General features: G+C 39.3%; 1 protein-coding gene across 3 annotated transcripts; it reads right to left on the bottom strand.

The window, feature by feature from the left end:
- Window positions 1-3,033: 3,033 nt before the first annotated feature.
- Window positions 3,034-14,055, bottom strand: SPATA4 (spermatogenesis associated 4). Of its 3 annotated transcripts, none has more exons than XM_017879129.1 (6): window positions 13,729-14,055; window positions 11,805-11,934; window positions 11,305-11,423; window positions 10,974-11,194; window positions 6,866-6,982; window positions 3,034-3,264 (listed from the first exon to the last, which is right to left on the bottom strand). In XM_017879129.1, the coding sequence occupies exons 1-6, from the start codon at window positions 13,944-13,946 to the stop codon at window positions 3,152-3,154; spliced, it is 918 nt and encodes a 305-aa protein (XP_017734618.1). In that variant the 5' UTR covers window positions 13,947-14,055; the 3' UTR covers window positions 3,034-3,151. The 3 variants fall into 3 exon arrangements, with proteins under 3 accessions (XP_017734618.1, XP_017734619.1, XP_017734620.1); XM_017879130.1 differs by having other exon boundaries at window positions 11,805-11,905; window positions 13,721-14,025; XM_017879131.1 differs by having other exon boundaries at window positions 11,805-11,905; window positions 13,729-13,932.
- Window positions 14,056-23,527: the final 9,472 nt, after the last annotated feature.

Below are 23,527 nucleotides of genomic sequence, written 5' to 3'. Positions count from 1 at the left end.
TATATATATATATATATATATATGTGTGTGTGTGTGTGTGTATAATTATTATAGAAGAGAATATACACAATTCAGAGATGCGATGGATAATAAAAAGAGTACCTGAGAAGTATTTTTTTAAACTCTTAGTGTTATCTGTAACTCAGATTTTTCTTAGGTGAGGAGGATTATTAACTGGCACATATGTACTAAAACCCCTCACTTAAAATGGCAGTCTCAATCCTACTGTCATTCTTTTATTTTAAAATAAATAAGCCTATCTTTGTTGTGCTTACATAGTTCAAAGGATATCATTAAGTATATAAACAATCATTACTTTCTTCTATATTTTAATGAATACAGAAAATAATATTTTATGTATAAAAGATGAGAAAATTTTGCAAGCCTTTAAACACATAAATACAACAGAAGAGCAACCCAATTTCCGTGTGAAATCTAAATTGGATTCATTTGACCATCATTCTATTATCTTTGATTCCTACAATGTCTATACCTTATGACCTATAACTGTTAATTTTTCATAGAATTATAAATGTCATTTGACTATGTCAGTCTGTGTATATTGTGCCTTAATATGAAAACAAATTTTAATTCATAAAATATTTTATTAGATTTCATATGCATGAAACCCAAGCAAATTTTATGAATTTATTTTACTATCTGAAAATGTTCATACTACCAATAATGTGGACAAATTACTCTGCAGGTTTAAATATGCCTTCCTAAAGGAAGAGTCTCATTAGACAGTGATTTTAAAGCATTGGAAAATATTTTGCCTGTAAAAGTTAGCAGTTATCAGGTGGTTCACAAAACTACAACATCAAAATAGTTACATCTTATGAAAATATATTATTTTTATGTCAATCAAGACAAATGAAATATATATGTATGTGTATATATATGTATATATGAAATATATGTGTGTGTGTGTGTATATATTTCTATGAAATTGTCCAGATGTGTTCAGGAACAGGATTGCATTAAAGCAATGACTGTATTTTGATGTCCTTACGGTTTTAAGTCAAAAGGTATTCTGAATATAATAAAAGCCTCACAAATTATTTGTAAAATTTAGTGATTCATATTTAGTATATCAGTAATATAGAAGACACCTTTATAGTCAACTCTTAATAAATGTTCATTGTACCAAATCTTTGAGATATTTGTACCTAAATGAAATATGTACTTTCATGCTAAAATTATGTATTATGACTGTGCTATAATTTGGCATGTCATTATCTAGATTTACGTGTATGTATGTATTTCAGGTCCTTTAAATTTTATTAAATATTACAGTTAAATCCTGATATGACATAGTTACCTGCTAAGATGAGTAGTTGTTTCTTTCCCCAAAACACCATTGAACGACAAGTGTTTCTCCATAAATGCTTGGATCAGAGTCATCAGAGGTGTGAAAGGGCTAAGCTGTCCAACTGAGTTGTTACCCTACTCAGTAATCTAGGAAAATCACTTCATTGAATTGTTCCAGAGGCTGATTCTTCTTCACTTTAGAAACACAGACTACAATATACTCCACAATTAGTATAAAAAATGGAGAAAGTGCTTACTCATTAATACAAATGCTATGTCATAGTAGGTTCTATTCCCATAAGTATTCTTTCAATTGAAAAGTTTCTATTCCTATAGCAGCTGCTATAGTTCCTAGAAAATTTCATTGCTTCCTTCTGTCAAAGATTCTTTTGGAAGTAAATGGTCTTTCTAAGATATGCCTGTGGTGTTGACTTCTGTTGCACAATTCATCCTCAAGAAGCTCTTGAGGTTATGCACTTTGACCATCCTTGGTATCTTCGTTTACATAATCACGATATAATGAAGCCTACAGACTATTTCCTATTTTCCACAGTCTCTATAGGTTCCACAGGATTCTTGGGAACTTACCATAGTCGGGCCATGAGTGATGAGCTCTTCCAGGAGATTGAACACAGCGCCAAGAGGACAAAGAAACTTACTATTTGACTCTACCCAAAACTAATCCTCTTCTGTGGATCTTTTTCATGACTGGGCTTCAAAGACTTGTTTCTCAAACCTTTTTCAAAGGAACTATATAGGTTAAAAATTATTCTCATAATTTTGTACTTTAGATTGTCCCATGAGAATGCAAGAAAACAGATACATTACTTATAGCTGGTTAAGATATGCATTTGACCTAGATCTCTTACCTCAGATAAAACTGGATTTTGAGCACATTCCCAGTAAGTTACCTGTATCATCAGGGCTTTCTTAGTCTTCTTAAATATTATCTATCCAAAAATGCAAAATTTAACAAGGAAGTCTCTGGAGGTAGAATTGCTAATAAAACAGTCTGAAATTTCAAAATGCAGAAAACTGGTAAGTTTAGCTGGAAATTGACATTAGTAATATTCATCTTGGAAGTCAAATGAGACTGTTAATGAGCTAGTATCAAAACATAAATAATACCAGTTGAAAAATTTTCACATATAAAATATAAAATTACCATGAATATATAAAAGATTATTAGTTTTTCAGGACATCAGTCTGCTTTTATTTCCCTTCAGTTAAAATATGGGGCATAGCAGCAACCAGTGGGAACTTTTTAATTGAACTAAATGTATTGCTAAACACCAGAACCAAGTTCCAAGAAAAGGATGATTTTCTTTCCCCACAACTTGTTTTCAATAGAAGGGACACCTGTCTTTTTAATGGTTTGAGTTCAGGCTGTTCTTAGAGATGATCAAGGTGTTCTATGGGCCAAAGTATAATAATCAGTTCAGAATAAAATTTAAGATTAATGAAATGTGATATGGAACTATATAGATAGGCCCAAAGCAGTAACTTTTAATTTCTAATAAGGAAAACGTTAAGAAGTAGATTCACCATTCCTGCAAAATTATTAGAAAGGACTCTTACTCATCATGGTGAATTATGTTTATACCTTTAAAATTATTTTTGCTCATTCTGTATTAATGTATTTAATTTTGTATTTTCAACAGTACCTGGCATAGGAGTTTAATAAACAAATTGAATGGAAAAGAAATGTTCTTTAACACAATTATGGAAAAGACACCACTCTATTTATTTTTGAAATACATTCAATACTGGGTGATTCTGTTTCTTTATTATGGCGAGAGATGATGGCATCATTTCTTCAAAGCCATTTGACAGGTGCTTTTCAAGGTTTCTTTTCCATGTTTCTGATAGGTTTCATAACAGAGTAATGAGAATGTTGTCCAGCTTGCTTCACATGTATTTCTCTATGTGAATTGCCACCATTACCTATATTTGCTGGGGCATTTAAATAAAATTAAAATCAATTCATGGTTACTAAATGTTTATACAAGCATCAACATGTCTAATATATCAAATATATGCAGAATGATTGGCAACACAGGTCGAGCACAGTTAATCTAAATGCCTGGTAAACAAGAATATTTAAATCACACATTATAGTACTCATGGATAAAAAAAAGTCTGAATGTCAGCCACTTCCAAAAGTCATCAGCCTAAAAATCTCCAGGGCTTATTTTGGTGCATCTGATACTGAATATGACCCAACTATTCTTAGATATTGCTTCAGAAAGCAGCTGAGGCAACAGTAGCACAATTTTATACTTAGATTTGACAAACGTCCATGATTCATAATACAGTTTTTGGAACTCTGATTACACTGAGGCATTCCAGCTAGCCACCCAGACTCTTTAGGTCACTCAGTTCTAATGGGAGGGGCCAGTGGCAACTAAGACATCTATATTCCTTTGGCCCATAATTTTGCTAGATACTAAATTTAAGTAAACAAATAGAGGAACTTGAGTGTTATAAAAAGAAAAAAGCAAAGGTAATAACCTATATTATGATTAATTTTGGCCACCCTGTTTGATAATTAGAAGATTCTCAGATGAACAGCCTGTGATTTCAGTGTCATTATATAAAATCTTAGATGGTAACATAGAGTTAAGTTCCTACAGTCTAGTGTTTTTGCATCTCCTCCTTCCATTAACTATCAAACTGTGGTAGCTGACCTGAACTATTTACTCTACCCTCTTATCAGAAACTGAAAAGAAGTCCTTTGAACAAATTTAGAAAAAAAGATTTAACACTTAGTAGTTCTCATCTCAACCAAAGCTGAATCCACATCATTCATTCATTTACTGTGTGCCTAGATTAAGAGAATCCAAGTATATATCTGGATTGAGACAAGTAAAAAAAAAAATAAATGTATGTTCACCTTCCCATCCTGATCTACCTTGTCCAGTGAAGGCTTCCATAGAACCATCTCTTTTTCCAAAGAGAGCAAGACTATTGATGTGAAAGCGAATCATAAAAGAGCATCCAGAGAATCATAAAAAAGAGCAGTAGAGAATAAAATGGGAGGAGTTATTTATGGCAGCTTATACATTATTAAAATTGTAAAAGCAAAAATTCATTTTACTTGGAATCCTGATCTGAAGTAATGATAGCATGTAGTTTTCCTAAAAACTCGTATGTGAACCTTGAAGATTTTCAAAAAAGATAACAAAAATGAGAAACACTCTTTAGCAATTCAAGTATCAGCAGGCATCAATTTCGGTCTCTAGTCTATTTGCATCTCTTTCCTACACAGGAAGGAAGCCGTGCTGTGACTCATTACTACTGCTTTCTACCTTTCACTGCAGGTCCCAAAGCAGGTGGCCCTGCTCTTTCCCTGCCCCAGTGAAATTCAGTCAGTCATAAGGGGAACGAGGCAAGCAAGTGAAACACAAAAACAAAACTTACCTGCAGTTTCCTTTCCATACCTCCTGATCCCCTCCTCCCACGCTCACCCTACCACTGTGGCTTCACCTCCCTCCCTGCTGGAACTTTCACCACAAATGTCACCAACAGAAGAAGGTTAAAGCAGGCTGAAGGACAGGATATATTCCTGGAAGCTAAAGGGGAAACTAGGGATGCATTTTATTCATTGAGACATTTGTTTTGTTTTGTTTTGTTTTGTTTTGTTTTGTTTTGTTTTGTTTTGTTTTTTTGAGATGGAGTCTCGCTCTGTTGCCCAGGCTGGAGTGCAGTGGCGCGATCTCGGCTCACTGCAAGCTCCACGTCCCGGGTTCACGACATTCTCCTGCCTCAGCCTCCCAAATAGCTGGGACTACAGGTGCCTGCCACCACGCCCGGCTAAATTTGTTTTTTATTTTTTTTTTATTTTTAGTAGAGACGGGATTTCACTGTGTTAGCCAGGATGGTCTCGATCTTCTGACCTCGTGACCCACCCACCTTGGCCTCCCAAAGTGCTGTGATTACAGGCGTGAGCCACCGTGCCTGGCCCATTGAAACATTGTTATCCACTTCCGTTGGATTCTATTATGCTTACTATGCCTCAGGTGGATGAAGAGTTAAAGGGATTTTGATGGGCTGGTCTGATGTTTGGACATTAAAAAGTGTGCTATGAGGAACACTAGTTATACAAGACCATTAAACGAAGCAAAACCAAATAGTGATGTGTGATCAAATAGAGTTTGGAAAACATTTCATTCTGCCTCTCTTCTCTTCAGTATTTACAATGCATATTAGCATATTAAAGGTTCTGAGAAATCATAAGGTTTTTTTTGTTTTTTTGTTTTTGTTTTTGTTTAAAAAAAGGAAAATTGTCAGGGCTCTCAAAGACTCTATGTAAACAAAGAACTTTTATCCCCGGTGAAATGCCTCAACAGGTCAGGAAACATAATGTGTAGCAGAGGTCCACACACATTTTCTGTAAAGGGCTGGGAGAGTAAATATTTTAGGATTTGTGGTAGGCTTGCCAGATAAAATATAGGACACCTAGTTAAATTTGAATTTCAGATAAATAGTGAATATTTTTTAGTAAAAATATGTCCTAAATATGTCCTCAAAGGTATTTGTTGAATTGTCCTGTGTTTTCATTTGCTAAATCTGGCAACTCAACTTTCTAGGCTAGACAGTCACTTTGGCAACTACTCAAACCAACTGTTGTAGTGTCAAAGCAACCATAAATAAGCAAGGCATAAACTGAGCAGGAGTGGCTTTGTTCCCTGTTATTTATGAGCACGGGAACTTGAATTTCATAGCATTTTTATGTGTCAGGAATTACTATTATTCTTTTGATTTTTTTTTTTTTTAACCATTAAATCCAAGCAGTTTAGGAGGCCGAGGAGGGCGGATTGCCCGAGCTCAGAAGTTCGAGACCAGCCTGGGCAACAGGGTGAAACCCCATCTCTAGTAAAATATAAAAAGTTAGCCAGGCGTGGCAGCGTGCATTGTAGTCCCAGATACTCAGGAGGCTGAGTCAGGAGAAACGTTTGAACCCAGGAGGTGGAAGTTGCAATGAGCCGAGATCGCACCACTGCACTCCAGCCTGGGTGACAGAGTGAGACTCCATCTCCAAAAAAAAAAAGTAAAAACTATTTTTAACTTGTGAACTACACAAAAATAGACAACAGGCTGAATTTGGACCGTGGGCTAGAGTTTGCTGTCGTATAAATGCTTTCTGAATTAACAGGGTTTAATCAAGTGACTTCTCGTAATACAACTGATTGAGAATTCTTAGTATGCAAGTATCTATATTTGTCTCAGGACTCACGGACTCATCTTCTGACTTCTAAAGAACTGAGCTTTCAAGTCTATGAGCCTGACGTTTTTTGGACTCACCTATTTAAGCATAAATCAGAACTCAAATGGATCTGATTGTAGCAGGCTGCGGAGGGGGCAGTGACTTAGCGGACCACATGTTCCCTTCACTTACCATAAAGAACTGCATACCAATGTAATTGACAGTGTAGGACTGAAAGTTGACCTACACCAACATTTTAACTATTTAACCGTTTTTAAAAACTTTAATTGAAGAAAGTCAAGCAAAAAAAAAACAATCAATTTTAAGAAGCAAAGAGTTTAAACTTACGTAAAACAGGGGCAACTCTTCCTCTTGTAACTTTGGAATTATATCTGTGTCCAGAGGATTGAGCAGGAAGGTGATTGAGAGTAACTTCTCCCACTGTTGGTTTCACATCAAACCATTCTATAAAATATGAACACACAAGTTATTTCTTAAAAGTCATAATGGCCATTGTCAAAGTAAGATGCCATAATTTAAAATTAAGTAAATTATTTATTTCTGTTTATCATATTCCTGAGTAGTGTGAATACATAGATTAATAATCCCTCCCCGCATTGCTCACAATATATTTAATACACAAAATAATTACTTTAAAGGTAATATGTTTATGTTCCTGTTAGTCTTTGGTAAGTTTCTATTCAATTATAAAGTATATACAAAAAGGTAAAGAAACAGTAAGTGTAATTCACTCCCATGAACTTGTGGAGTGAATACACCTAGGGTACCATCATCCAGATCAAGAAATGATGTATTACCAGTACCCCAAAGCCCCCTCATGTCTTTCCAAGACAGTATTCTAAAAGGAAAGTGCTATCCTGACTTCTATCATCGTAGGTTAGTTTTATCTAGTTTTATATTTGATAAAATCATACAGTATCTTTCATTTTGCAAACATTTTATACGATAAAAATTGTGAATTAAAATTATTTCCATGTTTCCCATATTTCCTTTTAACTAATCCTGTAAGCTGAAATACTTGGGCAATTTCCTTGTGCTTCTAAAGATCACTTCCTCCTCTGCATCTGCAGCTCATCCTTCACTGAGGCTTGAAGAAGTTGCTAAGTTAATTGCTACTCACCAGTCATACTCTATCAACACTAGACACAACTCTGGTCAGTAACATTGCCAGAACTATAATTATCATAATTAATTACTTTGGCCACAAATGAGAAACGTTTAAAATCAGCAGTCTCAGGAATCAAGACTGGAGAAAGAGTACTGTTCAAGATTTGGAAAGGTTGAGATGATCTGTAGCTAAAGAACAAATGTGTTCAAAAGACAACAGAGATGCAGGTTAGTTTTTACAAAGATAGACTTTTAAACAAAAGTCAATGATGTCTGATTTGTGGTGTTAAAATATAACTGGACAGAACTAAAATGCCAGACAACAAAAGAACTGAAAGGAGGTGAAGGGGTGGCAGGGAGCGATCGGTGTCATAGTGTTCTAAGGTCCTTGCAGTTTCAGGAAGAGAGTGAAGATATTAATTTTAGACTAAGATAAGTATGCATGCTAAAATGTATAGATTAGCACTAAAAAGAGCAGAGATTTAAAATGTTCAAAATTAGTGGGAAAAAAATCTTTGGAAAAAAATTTGGTCCAAAAAAGAAAAGATAGGTAAGATGAAGACAAGAAACAGAAAAAGAGAGAGAGAAAAAAAAAAAAAACTCAAAATAGTATGTTAGATATGAATACATATAACAATGGGCAGTATTAATAAATTCATAACAATAAAACTTACTGTGAATGAAATGGAAACAACACTTCATAGAAGAACAAATTTTAAGACTTTACAAAGTATCAACACTAATTCTAAAGCAATAATAATTAAGACAAGATGCTGAAGTGACACACATGTAGACAAAGTTGAATAGAAGGCTCAGAAACAGACCCATACATACACGCCAACTGAAACACGAGAGGGCATTACGAATAAGTGAGGAAAGGATAGACTACTCAAAACGTGGGGCTGAGACAATCGCTTCTTCATGTGGATTGCAGATGAAGTAACAGCTTACAAGTTTTCACTTTAATCAATTTAAACTTTAAAAGGTTAAAACCTTAAAAGGTTTCACTTTAATCAATTTAAACATATGAGGATATATTTATAATCTCATTATGGGAACAGTGTTAACTATGGAGCTTGTATTCGATTTTCATTCCTGCCATAACAAATTACCACAAATAGCATAACTTAAAACAGCCATTTTTATCTCACAGTACAGAAGTCTGGGTCCTCTATTTAGAGTCTCAGAGGCTGAAAGCAAGGTATTGGTAGGGCTGCATTCCTTTCTGGAAGTTCTGGGGATGAATCTTCTCCCAGGCTCACTCAGCTCGTTGGCAGAATGCAGTTTCTTATGTTTGAAGGACTGAGGCCCCTGTTTTTTGCCTGGCTCTCAGCCCAAGGTAATTCTTTCCTCCTGGAAGCTGCACCACATACCTTCGCATGCTTTCCATGTTGTCTCTTGCAGCAATAGCAGACTGAGACCCTATCACGCTCCAGATCTCTTACTTCTCCTTCTGCTACATGTGTCTGATTCCAGTTGAAGAAAGATCTCTGCTTCTAAGGGTTTAGGTGATTAGATCAGGTCTGCCTGAATAAGCCAGCATACACACCCTATCTTGGGGTCCATAACTTTAATTACATCTGCAAAGTCTCTTTTGCCATGTAAAGTATCATATTCACAGGTTTCAGGGATTAGGACATGGATAGCAGGGGGGCTTATTCTGCCTACTACAGAGTATCATAAAATCAACTAAACTTAAAAATATATATGAATGAAATAAAAAATAACATAAATATTATGTATAGGTAAATGAAATAAAGAATAATATATAAATAGTAAGTATAGTTTGGTGAGTTTTTTTTGTTTTGTTTTTTGTTTTTGTTTTTGAGACGGAGTCTCGCTATGTCGCCCAGGCTGGAGTGCAGTGGCACATTCCCGGCTCACTGCAACCTCTGCCTCCTGGGTTCAAGCCATTCTCCTGCCTCAGCCTCCCCAGTAGCTGGGATTATAGGCGCCCGCCACCACACCTAGCTAATTTTTGTATTTTTATTAGAGATCGGATTTCACCATGTTGGTCTGGCTGGTCGCAAATTTTTGACCTCGTGATCCGCCTGCCTTAGCCTCCTGAAGTGCTGGGATTACAGGTGTGAGCCACTGCGCCGGGCCTAGATTTTTAAATCAAGGAAATTACAAACAAAGGCAGCAGGATGGTAGTTACCCTTGGAAGGGAATGTGGAGAATGCAGTCCGAGGACACAAAGGGGAAGGTAAAGGCATTAGTAACGTTCTATTTTTTTAACCTGCGTAGGGATATACAAATGTGTTTTCATCGTTAGTTATCTTCTTTAAATTGTACATATACATTATGTACTTGCATGTGTGATAAATATCACAGCGAAATGTTAATGTTTAAAAACATGCAAAATGTTTCAAGATAAAATTCTCCACATTAATAGCCTGAATTATTTCTTTACTCATGAATTCATGAGTAAAGCCAGAGATGAGAAAAATCAAGGAAGAGAAAACAAAATATAAGACATGGAAGAATGGACAGAGTAAGGAAGGACCAAACCTAAAATATCCATCTCACAATTTTAGGAGATGTTAAAATTGGTGCTTTCCTCTCTTGCTAGAAACCAGAGAGAAAATGGTTTTTGTCAGAAAAAGTTCACAGGTGAGAGAAATCCTAATGACCTACATCTGCCTCTTTTCCTGAATGGGTGCCACAGAAATGATGTGCTCTCTATAGATGTCTGGAATCAAGTGAAATAAGATTTCAATACATGAGTGGTATCCTGAGTAACTGCTAGAAAAACAAACAAACAAATATAGAGCGAAAGTTCAATTACTCTGCCAGTGATTCTGGCAAATGCAGACGGCAAATGCTTTGTTTGGGTACTTAGAGAATTATTTCAGTGGTATCTCTGGAAAGTTGCCATGATAGTCCCAATCTGCTCTACCATCTACATCCGAACAAGCCTACTATGGAAAGGATAACATTGTCCACACTGTAGACAGCATCCACAGTGAATCATGGTAATCCAGGCTTTTCCCAAGGGATGAGTGTCCTGTTTAACTTTTAAACTCCTTAGTTACTTGATATGTGAACTTATTTCTTGTGAAAGTTTACATGAATCTTTCATAAACATACATTTTTCTAAAAGAAGTGTCTGTATACTATGTTAACCTATGCCTTCATCAAAAAAATTGATTTATAAACCACTCCAATGCTAATAAATCATTTCACTGCTAGCCTTAAAGAAGTAATTACCCTTTAAACCAGTTACAGAAGATGGCAAAATGGGCCAGTGCAGACATTTCTTGCATCTGTGCTCAAGAATAGCCTGACAGAGCTTGGAAGAACTCAGCCGTTTCCAAGGAAAACTTACCTGGATTCAATTTTCTGCCTAATTTTCTTTGCAACATATGTAAAAGGATGAGGAACTCTGCTTTCAGTTCATTGTTCAGCATGTTGGGATTGCTTAGTAATTCTGATAACCTAATGTTATCTTTAATAGACTTTGAAGCTGTAGACCTGGAAACCAGGGGTAAATGCATCTGGTAACTATAGTCCGTGAAATTCACAAAGTCATCCTGGATACTTTTAATTCTGGAAATAAAAAAGAAAATACTGTTGACAAGCAACATTTTAGTAATGAGATTTATATTATCAAAAGTTTCACATTAAATTGCATTACTAGGAAATTACAAAGAACTTACTCTCGATGTGTTAATAAAGTGTAAACCTCTTCTATCAATATTTCAGGCACTCCAGCTTTACAATGAATTGTTCCATGGATTAGTTCTTCAGGTAATTTAAATTTTTTTCTTGCCAGGAACTTTAATAGTAGAAAGAAAATGTTTTTATCATAAGAAATTCTATAAAAATCTCCAAGTACCATGAATTCACTTTAATCACCCTTTTATTTACCTATCAAGTCATTTTTTGTGTTTAATGCATTAGTTATTAAAAGATAATATTCAGCAGGGAAACCAATCAGTATTTATCATGCTAATGGAAATCATTATGCTCAGTTTCATAGGTGACTCATGACATAAACAGTTGGAATTTAATAAACTTTGTGATACACAGGAACAAGCTGCCAATTCAGCGTCACACAGTCACACACACACACACCTGTAGAGATCCAGGAAATTAGGATGGCACACTTTAAAACAAACATCTTCACAGTTAAAAGTGTAAATGATTGCTAACATACCTTCTCCAACTGTGCCCAGTTATCCAACTTGACTTTTAAAGAGGTCCCATTTTCAAAGGATGATAATTCAAGTTCCCAGGGGAAATATATACTGAATATTTCTGCAATTAGGAAGCCATTTGAAAAATCTCTGATCCATGGCAATTAGGAAATGAAATAAAGTGTAGTTAATTATGCAGTTTGTATTATAATTAACACTAGCCTAATATTCCATACTAAAAGTATCTTGTTAAATGAGTGTTGTTGGATCACTGCTCTAAGGAGAACCTACTGTGGAATTTCGCTAAGATTATGTACACAAGTTTTAAAAGTTTTTAAAGTTGGTGTTCTTTTGATGAACCCAACCTGTTGATTTGTATTGAATCCGCATTTCAACAAGATTCCCAGGTGATTCATATGCACTTTAAAGTTTCAGAGGCATCTTTGTAAGAAATACTGAAGACAAATTAGTAAACTAGTCCCCCGCTTATCTGCAGTTTTGCTTTCTGCAGTTTCAGTTACCTTGGGTCAACCACAGTCGGAAAATATTAAACGGAAAATTCAAGAAATAATGTGTAACTTTTAAATTGTACTCTGTTCTGGGAGTGTGATGAAATCTCCCTGCCTGCTCTGTGTTGCCTAGGATGTGACTCCTCCCTTTGTCCAGAGTCTCCACGTTGTAGACATCAGTCACCTTTTAGTTATCAGATCAACTGTACAGTGTGATGTGCTTGTGTGCAAGTCACTCTAATTTTGTTTCATAATGACCCCAAAGTGCAAGAGTAGTGATGCTGGTGATTCAGATATGCCACAGAGAAACCATAAAATTCTTCCTTTAGGTGAAAAGATGAAAGTTCTTGACTTAATAGAAAGTTGTAAGAATGGTTAGAATGGTAGGAATGAATCTTATATTCCTGAAATATGAAGAAAAAGAAATTCTTGATAGTTTCACCATCACACCTCAAACTGAAAAGCTTTCAGCCACAGTGTGTGATAAGTGCTTAGTTAAGATTTTTAAAAAGGCATTAAATTTGTGGATGGAAGATATACACAGAAATGTGTTCTGACAGAGGGTTCTGTAGTATCCACAGTTCCAGGCATCCACTGTGGATCTTGGAACCTATGCCTCTCTGACAAGGAGAGACTAAACCAGAGTTCTGCAAAAGATTCATTGCCTTAATTTTTATAGAATTTAGTTTGGATTCCCAGAGCAAATATTAACTGCCACTTACGTACAAAGTGCCTACAATTAAGCAGCAACTTTAAAAACTTGTCGATAACTCTCAAACTAGATGCCATCTCTGACAGAGGGTAAACTGATCCTTACCAGTATGTATATATATATATATATATATATTTGAGACAGAGTCTTACCCTGCCACCGAGGCTGGAGTGCAGCGGCGTAATCTCAGTTCACTGCAACCTCTGCCTCCTGGGTTCAAGAACTCTCCTGCCTGCAGCCTCCCCAGTAGCTGGGATTACAGGCACCCACCACCATGCCCGGCTAATTTTTGTATTTTTAGTAGAGATCGGGTTTCAGCATGTTGGCCAGGCTGTTATCGAACTCCTGACCTCAGGTGATCCGCCTCCCTCGGCTCCCAAAGTGCTGGGATTACAGTCATGAGGAACTGTGCCTGGCCATCCTTACCAGTATTAATGCCCAATGTCACTAAAGAAAAAGCTTTGACTATTTTAATATTTTTTGTAGTCACCAAAGCATTCTATATTGTCTACAATTTAATGATTGCTTGATTGAGTAAACAAAATGTTTCTTGATATTTTGTTAAAGCCTTGCTCCCTAATAGTATTTTCGTGTGTATGCGTGGGTGAGGGGTCTTGATTTGAAACATAAGCCAGGCCAGGGTAGGCAATCTGAGGGCTGGCAGGCGGCGGAAAGCAGGTGGGGCGCCCACCGAAGGGGCCTAGGCCTGGCTTACTCAAGCACCTGTTGATGTTCCTGGGGAAGAAGCTGAGATCCAGACCCTGAAGCCAACGCAGAACGGAACGAGACAGGTGGGAGGTCTTCGGGGCATGCGGATAGACCAGACACTTCTTAGGCCTCCCTCGGATGGGAGCTGCTAGCTGTGGCGAAAGTGACGGTGACTTGGCTAGGGCTGCCGCCGTCAGTGTCAAATACCCTTTTCCCCGGCCGGCGGCAGCCATAGCGCTTTCTGGGTTGCTACGGCAACAGCAGAAGACAGGGCTGGGCCTTAGAGCTGGCGGGGCGGCCTGGTGGGGTGCGGCGGAGTCTTATGGGTCGGGACATCAGCGCCTGCGCAAGCGCTGCCGCAGCCGCCCGTGCTGCCGCTTTACTCCGACTTTGGAGCGCGGAGCAGGGTACTGAGGCATGCAAAGCTGTGGGCCCAGTGGTGTGGCCGCGGTCTGGGGAGTGTAAACCTTAGGCAGAACTTTCAATCTCAGATTTAGTTGGCCTCACTGTTAACCTATTTAGAGGTTTTTTTTTTTTTTTTTTTTCCCCTTCTGTCATTGTTCATAAGTTTTATATTTTAACTATTGTTGGTTTCTGCCCTGCCAAAGGCCTATGTTCAGTCCTCTAGTTAGAGGAGTGATGTGAGAAGACTCCAGAGGCCAAGACAGTTTTTGTTTGGGGATTGGAAGAGATGGGGGAAAAAAATCTTTAAAATGGAAATGAATGCCCACAAAATTTGGCATAACTATTTCCTTAATTATTGCACTATTTGTCAATATTAATATTTGAAAACGATATGTAGGTTAGATTTTCACACTTAATTAAAACGTCCTAGTAGGCATAATTCCTTCGTTAATTCAACAGATGTGTACTGAATCCATATTATGTGCCAGGCACTCATCTAGTCACTTGGGCTCTATCTGAACACAAAACAACTGCAGAGTTGGCACAGGCAATTATAAATATGTAAGCATAATTATTAAAATCCATTAAAAATTTTTACAGCCAATTTTTTTTTTTTTTTGCTTGGCAGGGCACAGTGGCTCATGCCTGTAATCCTAGCACTTTGGGTGGTGGAGGTGGGAGGATCATTTGAGCTCAGGAGTTCAAGACCACCCTGGGCAATACAAGGTGGAGAGGCTTTTGCTAAAAAAAAAAAAAAAAAAAAAAAATAGCTGAGTGTGGTGGTGCACACCTGTAGTCTCAAGTACTCCAGATGCTGAGGTGGGAGGATCACTTGAGCTCAGGAACTTGAGGCTGCAGAGAGCTAGGTGACAAAATGAGGCCCTGTGGATACATACATGTGGTAAAATATGGGCTAGATCTTGATAATGATATTATGTAATATTTTTAATGTTTATTCATATGCATGCCTATTAATAAAGTAAACCAATGTGTTCTGTATATGATTTAAAAAGAAAACCCAAACTGAAGCTATGTAAGTGTTTTCTGTTAGCCTAAAAATGTTTTAATGAATGATTCATTCATTCTATAAACTTTTTTTGAGGAACTATCCTGGGGTATGTGCTAGATCTTTGCTATCCAATGTGGTAGCCACTAGCCACATGTGGCTATTTAGACTTAAATTTAAATAAATTCAGTTCCACTGGCTACATTTCACCTGCTCGATAGCCATATGTGACGAGTGGCTGCCATGTTGGATAGCACAGACACAGCACTTCCCATCACTACAGGAATTTTGATTGGATAGTTCTGTGCAGCAGATCGTTTATAAGAGATACAGACATAGAAATATCAGTGAAAAGATTGCATACCCTTAAAAGCTCTGCCATGGTAAACATATGTTAGCACCGGAAAGGAAGCAAATACTTTGGCCTGGGAGAGTGTAAGAAGTCCTCTCAAAAGAGATGACCATTAATTTGATCTTAGAAGGTGGTATTTTAAGCTGATTAAGATGAAAGCTTTGAATAGCCCTTTCTATTGTGAAAGGAAGTTAAATCTTGGGATCCCCCCCGACTCCAAATCACTAAAGGGAAAAGTCAAAGTGGGAACTGCTTAGGGCAAACCTGCCTCCTCTTCAGTCACCCCTCTGCTCACTGAGCTAAATGCATACCTGATTGCCTCCTCTGGAAAGGCCAATCAGAAACTCAGCAGAATGCAATCCTTTGTCTCTTGTCTACCTGTGACCTGGGAGTCCCCTCCCTGCTTGAGTTGTCCTGCCTTTGCTTCTAGTTGTCTCACCTTTTCCAGACCAAATCAGTGTTCATCTTACACATGTCGATTGATGTCTCCTGTATCCCTGAAATGTATAAAACCAAACCGCTCTGCCCACCTTGGACGCATGGCAGGACCTCCTGGGGCTGTGTCATGGTTGCTCATCCTCAACCTTGGCAAAATAAACTTTCTAAATTAACTGTGACCTGTCTCAGAGTTGGGTTCACACTACCTTTTATTAGCTATATGTCTTTGGACAAGTTATTTAACATTTTTATTTGTAAAATAGGGAAATAAATAGGATACACCACAAAGTTGTAGAGATTAAATAAGTGAAATCTATAAAGAGCCTGAAACAATGGGCAGCACGTAGTGCTCAGTAAGCATAGATGACTGCTTCAAAGGTGATCTTGGAAATTTATTTGGATGATGAAGGGGGAATCTCACACAGAATGACTGATGGGAGCAATTGCATAGAAATACGAGGAGTTTTTGAAATGAGTTTTAGTAAATAACGGAACGCATTAGGGTTAGAGAGAGTGTTTTGGTGTTATCAACCAAAGAAACATTATCAACCAAAGGTTTAGATGATAATGGCTAGAGAAGTAGGTTAAGTCTATAGGTTGGGGTTTATTTGTTTTTGTTTTTGAGACAGAGTCATGCTGTTGCCTAGGCTGGAGTGCAGTGGAGTGCTCAGGGCTCACTGCAGCCTTGACCTCCTGAACTTAAGTGAACCTCCCGCCTCAGCCTCTCATCTCAGTCTCCCAAGTAGCTGGGACTACAGGTGCGAACCACAATGATTGGTTGGTTTTTAAATTTTTTGTAGAGATGGGTCTTGAACTTGTGGGCTCAAGGAATCAATCCTCCAGCCTTGGCTTTCCAAAGTGCAGCAATTACAGGCATGAACCACCACGCACAGCTAGATTGGGGCTTCATTGTAAGCAGTTTTGCTAAAGAGTTAGAAATATTCCTGTAATCAATATGCCAATTGTTAAGCAAATACATCCTCATTCCAAGTGTGACCTTTCCCTCTAGCTTGTTAGGTCCCAGGATAGGGTAAAGAAATTACCTAAGTCATTTCCATCTGATTTAACCAAAGAGGACAACTTCCCTCCGGATGGATGTTACGTACTAGTGTATGAGCTGGTGCATGCACAACAGAGTAAGACTAGCTGCGTAATTTGTAGGGCAAAGTACAAAATAAAAATGTGGGCTTATTGATCAAAAATTAAGAATTTCAAGATGATAGCGGATCCGTAAAAGCAAGCATGGGGCTCCTCTAAGTGTGGGGCCATTAACACTGAGTCCAGCTTAGTGTTAATAAAGAGGCATGGAAAAAAAGCATGTTAATCACGTAATTTGTCCTATACAACTCAAGAAGAAAGTTTGTGAGATTTTAAAAAATAATCCTTTTTTTCCCCCAGAGAGAATGTGACTGAAAGGGTAAAATTACTGTCTTTCATTTCCTTAGAAAGGGACCATTTGGCTGACAATTAAATTGAGTTCTTCCTTACAAGGAGTAATGTTTTACCTTAGCCAATGTGTCATTATGTACATAATGAATATGGTTCTACAGAATAATTTGAAACATAATGATGAGAAGTGCTGACTTCACTTTGAGAGAGATGCCTAAAAAATTATAAGGTAGTTAGGAAAATATTTATTACTGTCACACTGGAAGGGAGGTCACAAGCCCCACCAGCTTCTGAATGTCTAAGTCCAACCCAGGCTTGCAGGCCTGGTCTCTGAGGTGTGCAAGCTGTGCAGCCTGGGAGGCTCCATGCCTAGAAGGGGTCCGTGCTTGGAGCCAATTATAGCGTTGGTCCCATTCTGCAATGATACTGTAAATCCGCACTTCCTTTAATACCCCTCTGCACACAGCAAATATGTCTTCAGGTGTTTGCATATCAAAGGAATTACATCTGTTGAAGTCACTGAAGGATTACTCTACATTGCTCGCTCTCAGTGGGGCAAATTTGCCCCCAGGGGACATTTGACAATGTCTAGGGACACCTTGATTTTCACAACTGGAGGGAGAGGGGACAGGGCGGGGTGCTGACAACTTGGGGGAGGGAGCAGATTGCTGATATCTGGTGGGTGAAGGCCAGGCCAGCTGCTGGACATCCGACAGTGCACTGGACAGTCTCACACAATGAGAAGTATCTGGCTCCAAATGTTCACAATGTGGAGGTTGAGATACTCTGTTTTAGATTAACTCAAACTTGCAAAAGTGTGCTGCTGAGTGGGAGATGGGGACTCCAAGGTGAGGATGGTGCTGTGAACAGATGGTGTGGGTTCCTGTGAAGTCTCCAGGGAGAACACAGTGAAGGGAAGAGGGTGGCCCTCACATACCTGAGGACGGAAGGTGGGTGATGGGCGGGCAATGTTAGAACTGAGCTCCACAGTCACTTATCCCGCCTCGGGAGGTGGAGAAAGGAGAACAAACAGCATGTGCATTTATGGATAGTGCGAACTGTGATAAGAAGCAAAGGTTGAAATTATGCAACATCGTTGCAGACCTTATGAGTATTTTACTTCCTGCTCTTACTAACCATTACTACAGCTAGATGACAGAGTTCATGCAAAGCTGGCCCTGCTTATCATGAACAGGTCTTAGGAGTAAGCTACTCTGCTGAATTATAAAGAGTCTCAAAAACATGCTCCCTTCCCTCCTGCGTTCTGAAACAATTTTCAGATAAGACAAAAGATCAAAGCAGTTGGAAAAAAACCCTCAAATCTGTCACTGATGGAGTTGTTATTTGAGAAGGTGGCTTATGTCCATGGGCAAGCGTCTTCCTAATATTCAACTCCAGGTCTAAAATGAAGCCCCTCCTAGTCACAGGCTTCTGGGACCTGGATTCAGGTAGAATCAGCTGCTGTCAAATGCACAGTTATAGAGAAGCAGAACAAAGCATTTGCTCCCTGTGGCAGCTCAGACCAGGTAGGGAGAGGAAGGGGTTAGACACGCTCAGTTCTCCTTCTAGTTAACCAATCCCATTCAGTCGCTCCCTCTCTTGTAAGAATGGGGACTACTGCAGGTGGCAGTTATGGAGGATGGGGCTGGGGGAGTGAGGACAGAGCCCTGGAGCGCTGTGCTGGTGGGGCTCCCTACACATGGGAGAGTACAATAGGAATGGGAGAAAGATGCCATCCTGCCCACCTTGCAGACAGGATCAGTGTGCAGTCAGCTACTCCCTTTGGAGAGAGGGGACCCAGCTTGATGAAACCCCTCCTTATTGTCATGAGAACAGAGGGGCATGGGGTTGAGAAAGGAGCAACTAGAAGAAATCCTTGCCATATATGGAACTGCTAAGGTGCACAGGCTTCATTTTCAAAACTCCTCTTGAATAAGCAACTGAAGCTGGGGACCCAAAAGGTGACGCATCACGTCCAGAATGCTAGCTTCATCCATTGAGGGGAAGGAAGTGGCTAAGAATCCAGCCTAAGCACAAGTATGGGAGAGGGAGAGATGGAGTCCCTGCTTCCTTCCACAATATCCCCCAGCACCTCCATAAAACCCAATTCTTTCTTTTTAAAAGCCTGTCATGGAGGGTTAATTCCATCTTGTATATTGGTAAAGGGAGATTGGAAAACAGTATTTTCTACAGGTCTTTATTTCCTTTGTTCTATCAGGTATGCTCACACCATGATAAAGCAAGTCTGAAGGTCTGTCCTGCCGTGTGATATACCCTGGTCTACTCCTGCAGGGAAGCAGCCTTATTCCTCATTCCTCTAATTTCACATATTCTCTCCCTACACTGCTCATGTTGAATATTTTTACAGGGTCCTCCCTGTAGAAACCTGTCCTGATATCAAATATCCTGACTGACTACCTCTTCTACCCTGGATCAATAAGGGATCCCTTTTCTGATTCTCTTGATCCTCCCCTGTTTGATGTCAAGTCTTATGCCCACCAAAACCCCCATCCTTTTCTTCCTTGCGTCTTTGGGAATCTTCATCATTTAGTTCTCTAGCATGCTGTTAGTGTTCTGGCACAAAAACACTAATACCTCTGGTTTTTAGGAACTGGACTGAATCAGTTTTACTTGCTCCCCGTGGGTAGCTCAGATCAGGTAGGCAGAAGACGGGGCTATGCATGTTCCCTTCTCCTTCCAGTTAACCAATTCCATTCAGCCATCCCCTCTGTTGCGAGGTGAGGGGTGCTGCAGGTGGCAATGATGGAGGACAAGGACTGGGGGAGTGAGGACAGAGCTTGAGGGTACTGTGCTTGTGGAACTCCCCTGACATGGGAGAAGAAAAATGGAAAAAAGATGCCATCCCGCCCACCTTGCGAATGGAATGAATGTGCAGCCAGTCACAGCCCTTCATCATGCAGCCTGCAGGAATCCACTTAGAACAGCAATTCCACTGGATGTTTTCTAATGTATGTGTAGGGCATTTATATTCTCTAAAGTTCTCTCTTGAGCAATTCCTTTGAGAGGATATCAAAAGGAAAGATCCTGATATATTGGCTTTAAAAAGTTACATTACTGGTCTGGGCATGGTGGTTCACACCTGTAATCTCAGCACTTTGGGAGGCCAAGGTGGGTGGATCGCCTAAGGTCAAGAGATCAAGACCAGCCTGGCCAACATGGCAAAACAACATCTCTTCTAAAAAATACAAAAATTAGCTGTACACAGTGGCAGGCACCTGTAATCCCAGCTACTCAGGAGGGTGAGTCAGGAGAAACACTTGAACCCGGGAAGTGGAGGTTGCAGTGAGCAGAGATTGCACCATTGCACTCCAGCCTGGGAGACAAAGCAAGACCTGGTCTCAGAAAAAAAAAAAAAAAAAGTTACATCACTGGCCTGCAAGAGACAGAGATTTTAGAGCTCTGCCCTCACCAGATTCGAGCTTTTAATTGTCTTCTCTCTGGAGCTATAAAGATAATGATTGTTGGCAGTAAGAGTTACTGGGTCACCATTATTTGCATCAACTGCCAAGGCACAGCTGCCAGCTCCCTTCCTAGGGCACACAATTCACCTCAGTGCTTACTTTCCCCATTGAGACGCACTTTGGCTGCTCGGACCTATGGACTTCCTTTTAAATATTTTAATTGCTGACTGTAAGTTGTTCTATATAACCCATAAAAGGAACCTCCATGCCAGAGCTCGTGAAGCAGCTAATGAATCCCAAAATAGTGTTTGCACAATAGGAGAATGTCTTCCCTCAGGGCTATTCCTTACATATTCATGTATTTGCCTTTATAGGAAGGACCACGTGGGATTAGCACAGGAGAAAAGCATTAATTGCCTTCCCAAAACAAATATTCCTGTAATAGGTTATATCACATTTTTATTCCTGCTTTCTCCCACCTTTAGTATGTATATTTTGGACCTGCTAAAAATGACCATCTACCCGGGCATGGTGACTCTGTTCTTAGACCTTGTTGTCTAGGGTCCAGTCTGACAAGGACAATGATGACAGAAAGATTGAGCCTTTCGATCTCTGTTGATAACGTTTTGCTGGCTTAAGACCAGTTAAGCAGGTGTATCTCCGTCTTCCACAAGAACGAAATTAGAAGTTTCAAGGTCTCTTGAGGCCTAGGCTCGAAATTAACCCAACATCACTGCTACTCAATGTCTTAGTCACAGAAAGAGACAGGACCCATCTAAATGCAAGACATGGGGAATGTGCCCGCTTCTCTTGTTGGGAGGAGAAGGCCAGTGACATTGCAAAAGACTGCACAGGAGGAATTATTGTCAATATTTTGCAACCAATCTACTCCTGTACCTCTGTTTCCTTTAAGTCTTAATGGAATATGATTTGGTTTGATGCGGTAATTTTTCCACAAAAATTCAAGAGAGTAGAGGGAGAAGTTACATTTGCAAGTAGAAAAGTTAGGCTTTTCTTTTGTCAGGGGATGTGTAAGTTTGTATCTCTTATCTTTTTATTTTGATTACTTGTATATTTTAGTTATCTCTTTTGTTTCATCCAATAGAGACTCACTGATACTCTTCAGCATAATTGGAGGGAATTGGGTGTTATCTGAAGTGCCAAAGAGTTCATATTTAGTGCTCATCTCTTCTGGTGTCCTGCCAACTCTGAAAGTTCCATGATTCTCCACAATTCTGAAAGTTCTGTGATCCTCCTACTTTTGCTGTTGTGGCAATTGGCTTCAGGTTGGGCTGCTTCAGACAGGTGGAAGGGCAGGTAAGTGAACAAGGAAAGTCTTTGAAAAGTCTGTCCTTAGAGACCGCAGTTTCACTTTCTATGCCATTGGCATACGTTTGCGGCTCTCTGGGTCTCATTTGTTATGTCTCATATCTCTCTGTTAAGTGCTTTATGGGATATTCAATTTTTCAGCACCTCACATCAGAGCACCTCCTTGTCCCAGCTTGTCTTTCAAACCCCTGCCACACACCACAAGTCACCTGCCGGCCTGTCGTCTGCTCTTTTGGGAAATGCCCAAGCATCTCTGAAGGGAGTGGTACATGATTCACATTACACGTGCTGGACTTGGCAGTGGCTGTAGGTGTGGCAGATTTTTAAGACATACTTTGTTCAGTAAAGATGAATAACTTTTGGGTGAATTTATTTTTATTAGTGTGTTTGAGAAAGCCAGTCTAGTCTGATTGTAGAATTTGGGTTGCGTTCTAACCCTAAGTCCCAGATTCCACCCATTGTGGGAGGGATTGTCACCTAACATTGCCTGGTGGAGGGGGAGTGAGGGAGAGCTCTGTGGTAACTGTCCCAAAGGACCTGAATCCGTAACTGTCCCAAAGGACCTGAATCCGGGTTCCTAACTCTGCAGATGTCTCCACTTCAAATAATAGAGCCACTCTCTTTACCCACGAAGTCTTAACTTCAAGCTTTGCAGTAGGGAGACTGATTAAGGAAGCCGAAGCCGCTGAATTCTTTTAACATCTCCTTTCTCTTGTTCCCACTCTACAAGAAAGGGTGCTATTTTTCCACACACAATCACACACATCACTAGTGGGCAGAGAAGAAAAGAACTTTTGTGTTTCAAGCTAATTGAAGAAGTATGTGATGGCCTTTAAGGGGAAGGAAATGTTGATGAATCTTTGACTGATGAGGAGGGATCTGTGAACATGACACAGCTCCACCTACAATAAATTCAGAGCCTACAAAGGAGGCAGACAAGCAAATAAAAGTTTGTCCTATAGTACTAGGGATGTGATTAGAAAAGGCCTGCACAGGGTCCCAAAGAGAATAGATGGGTGTGCAACCCAGACTGGGGGATGGTGAGGAAGGTTTGGCTGGGCGAAGGGTGAGGAAGTTTTCTTGGAAGAGTGATTTTTTAGCTAATTGTTGGTGGGAATGCAGCAGTTATTAAGATAGAGGATGGAGAAGGGTGTGTTCCAGGCAGAGGGAAGAGCATTTGTAGTGGCAAGGAAACAAAATGAGCTCTGGAAGGATCTGGTCTGTGTTTTGACTTTCACATTAGGAACTTTCTTTTCTTTCTTTTCTTTCCCTTCCTTCCTTCCTTCCTTCCTTCCTTCCTTCCTTCCTTCCTTCCTTCCTTCCTTCCTTCCTTCCTTCCTTTCTTTCTTTCTTTCCTTCTTTCCTTCTTCTTTCTTTCTTCTTTCTTCCTTCCTTTCTTCTTCTTTCTTTCTCTTTCTCTTTTCTCTCGCTTCTTTCCTTTTTCTTTCTTTTTTTTTTTTGAGATGGTGTCTC

This window comes from Rhinopithecus bieti, unplaced genomic scaffold (genome assembly GCF_001698545.2).
Source record: "Rhinopithecus bieti isolate Rb0 unplaced genomic scaffold, ASM169854v2 scaffold_9996, whole genome shotgun sequence".
Lineage (NCBI taxonomy): Eukaryota > Metazoa > Chordata > Mammalia > Primates > Cercopithecidae > Rhinopithecus > Rhinopithecus bieti.
The sequence above is the reverse complement of the archived record's forward strand: the minus strand, read 5'-3'. Positions and strand labels throughout refer to the sequence as shown.

Excerpts from the sequence above, each read along its gene's own strand:
- SPATA4 (XM_017879129.1), bottom strand. The coding sequence starts at position 13,946 with ATGGCTGCCGCCGGCCGGGGAAAAGGGTATTTGACACTGACGGCGGCA. Across the intron at positions 11,935-13,728 it reads TTCCCCAGGAACATCAACAG|AGATTTTTCAAATGGCTTCC; the intron begins GTGCTTGAGTAA and ends GCCATGGATCAG. Across the intron at positions 11,195-11,304 it reads ACTTTATTAACACATCGAGA|AATTAAAAGTATCCAGGATG; the intron begins GTAAGTTCTTTG and ends TTTTATTTCCAG.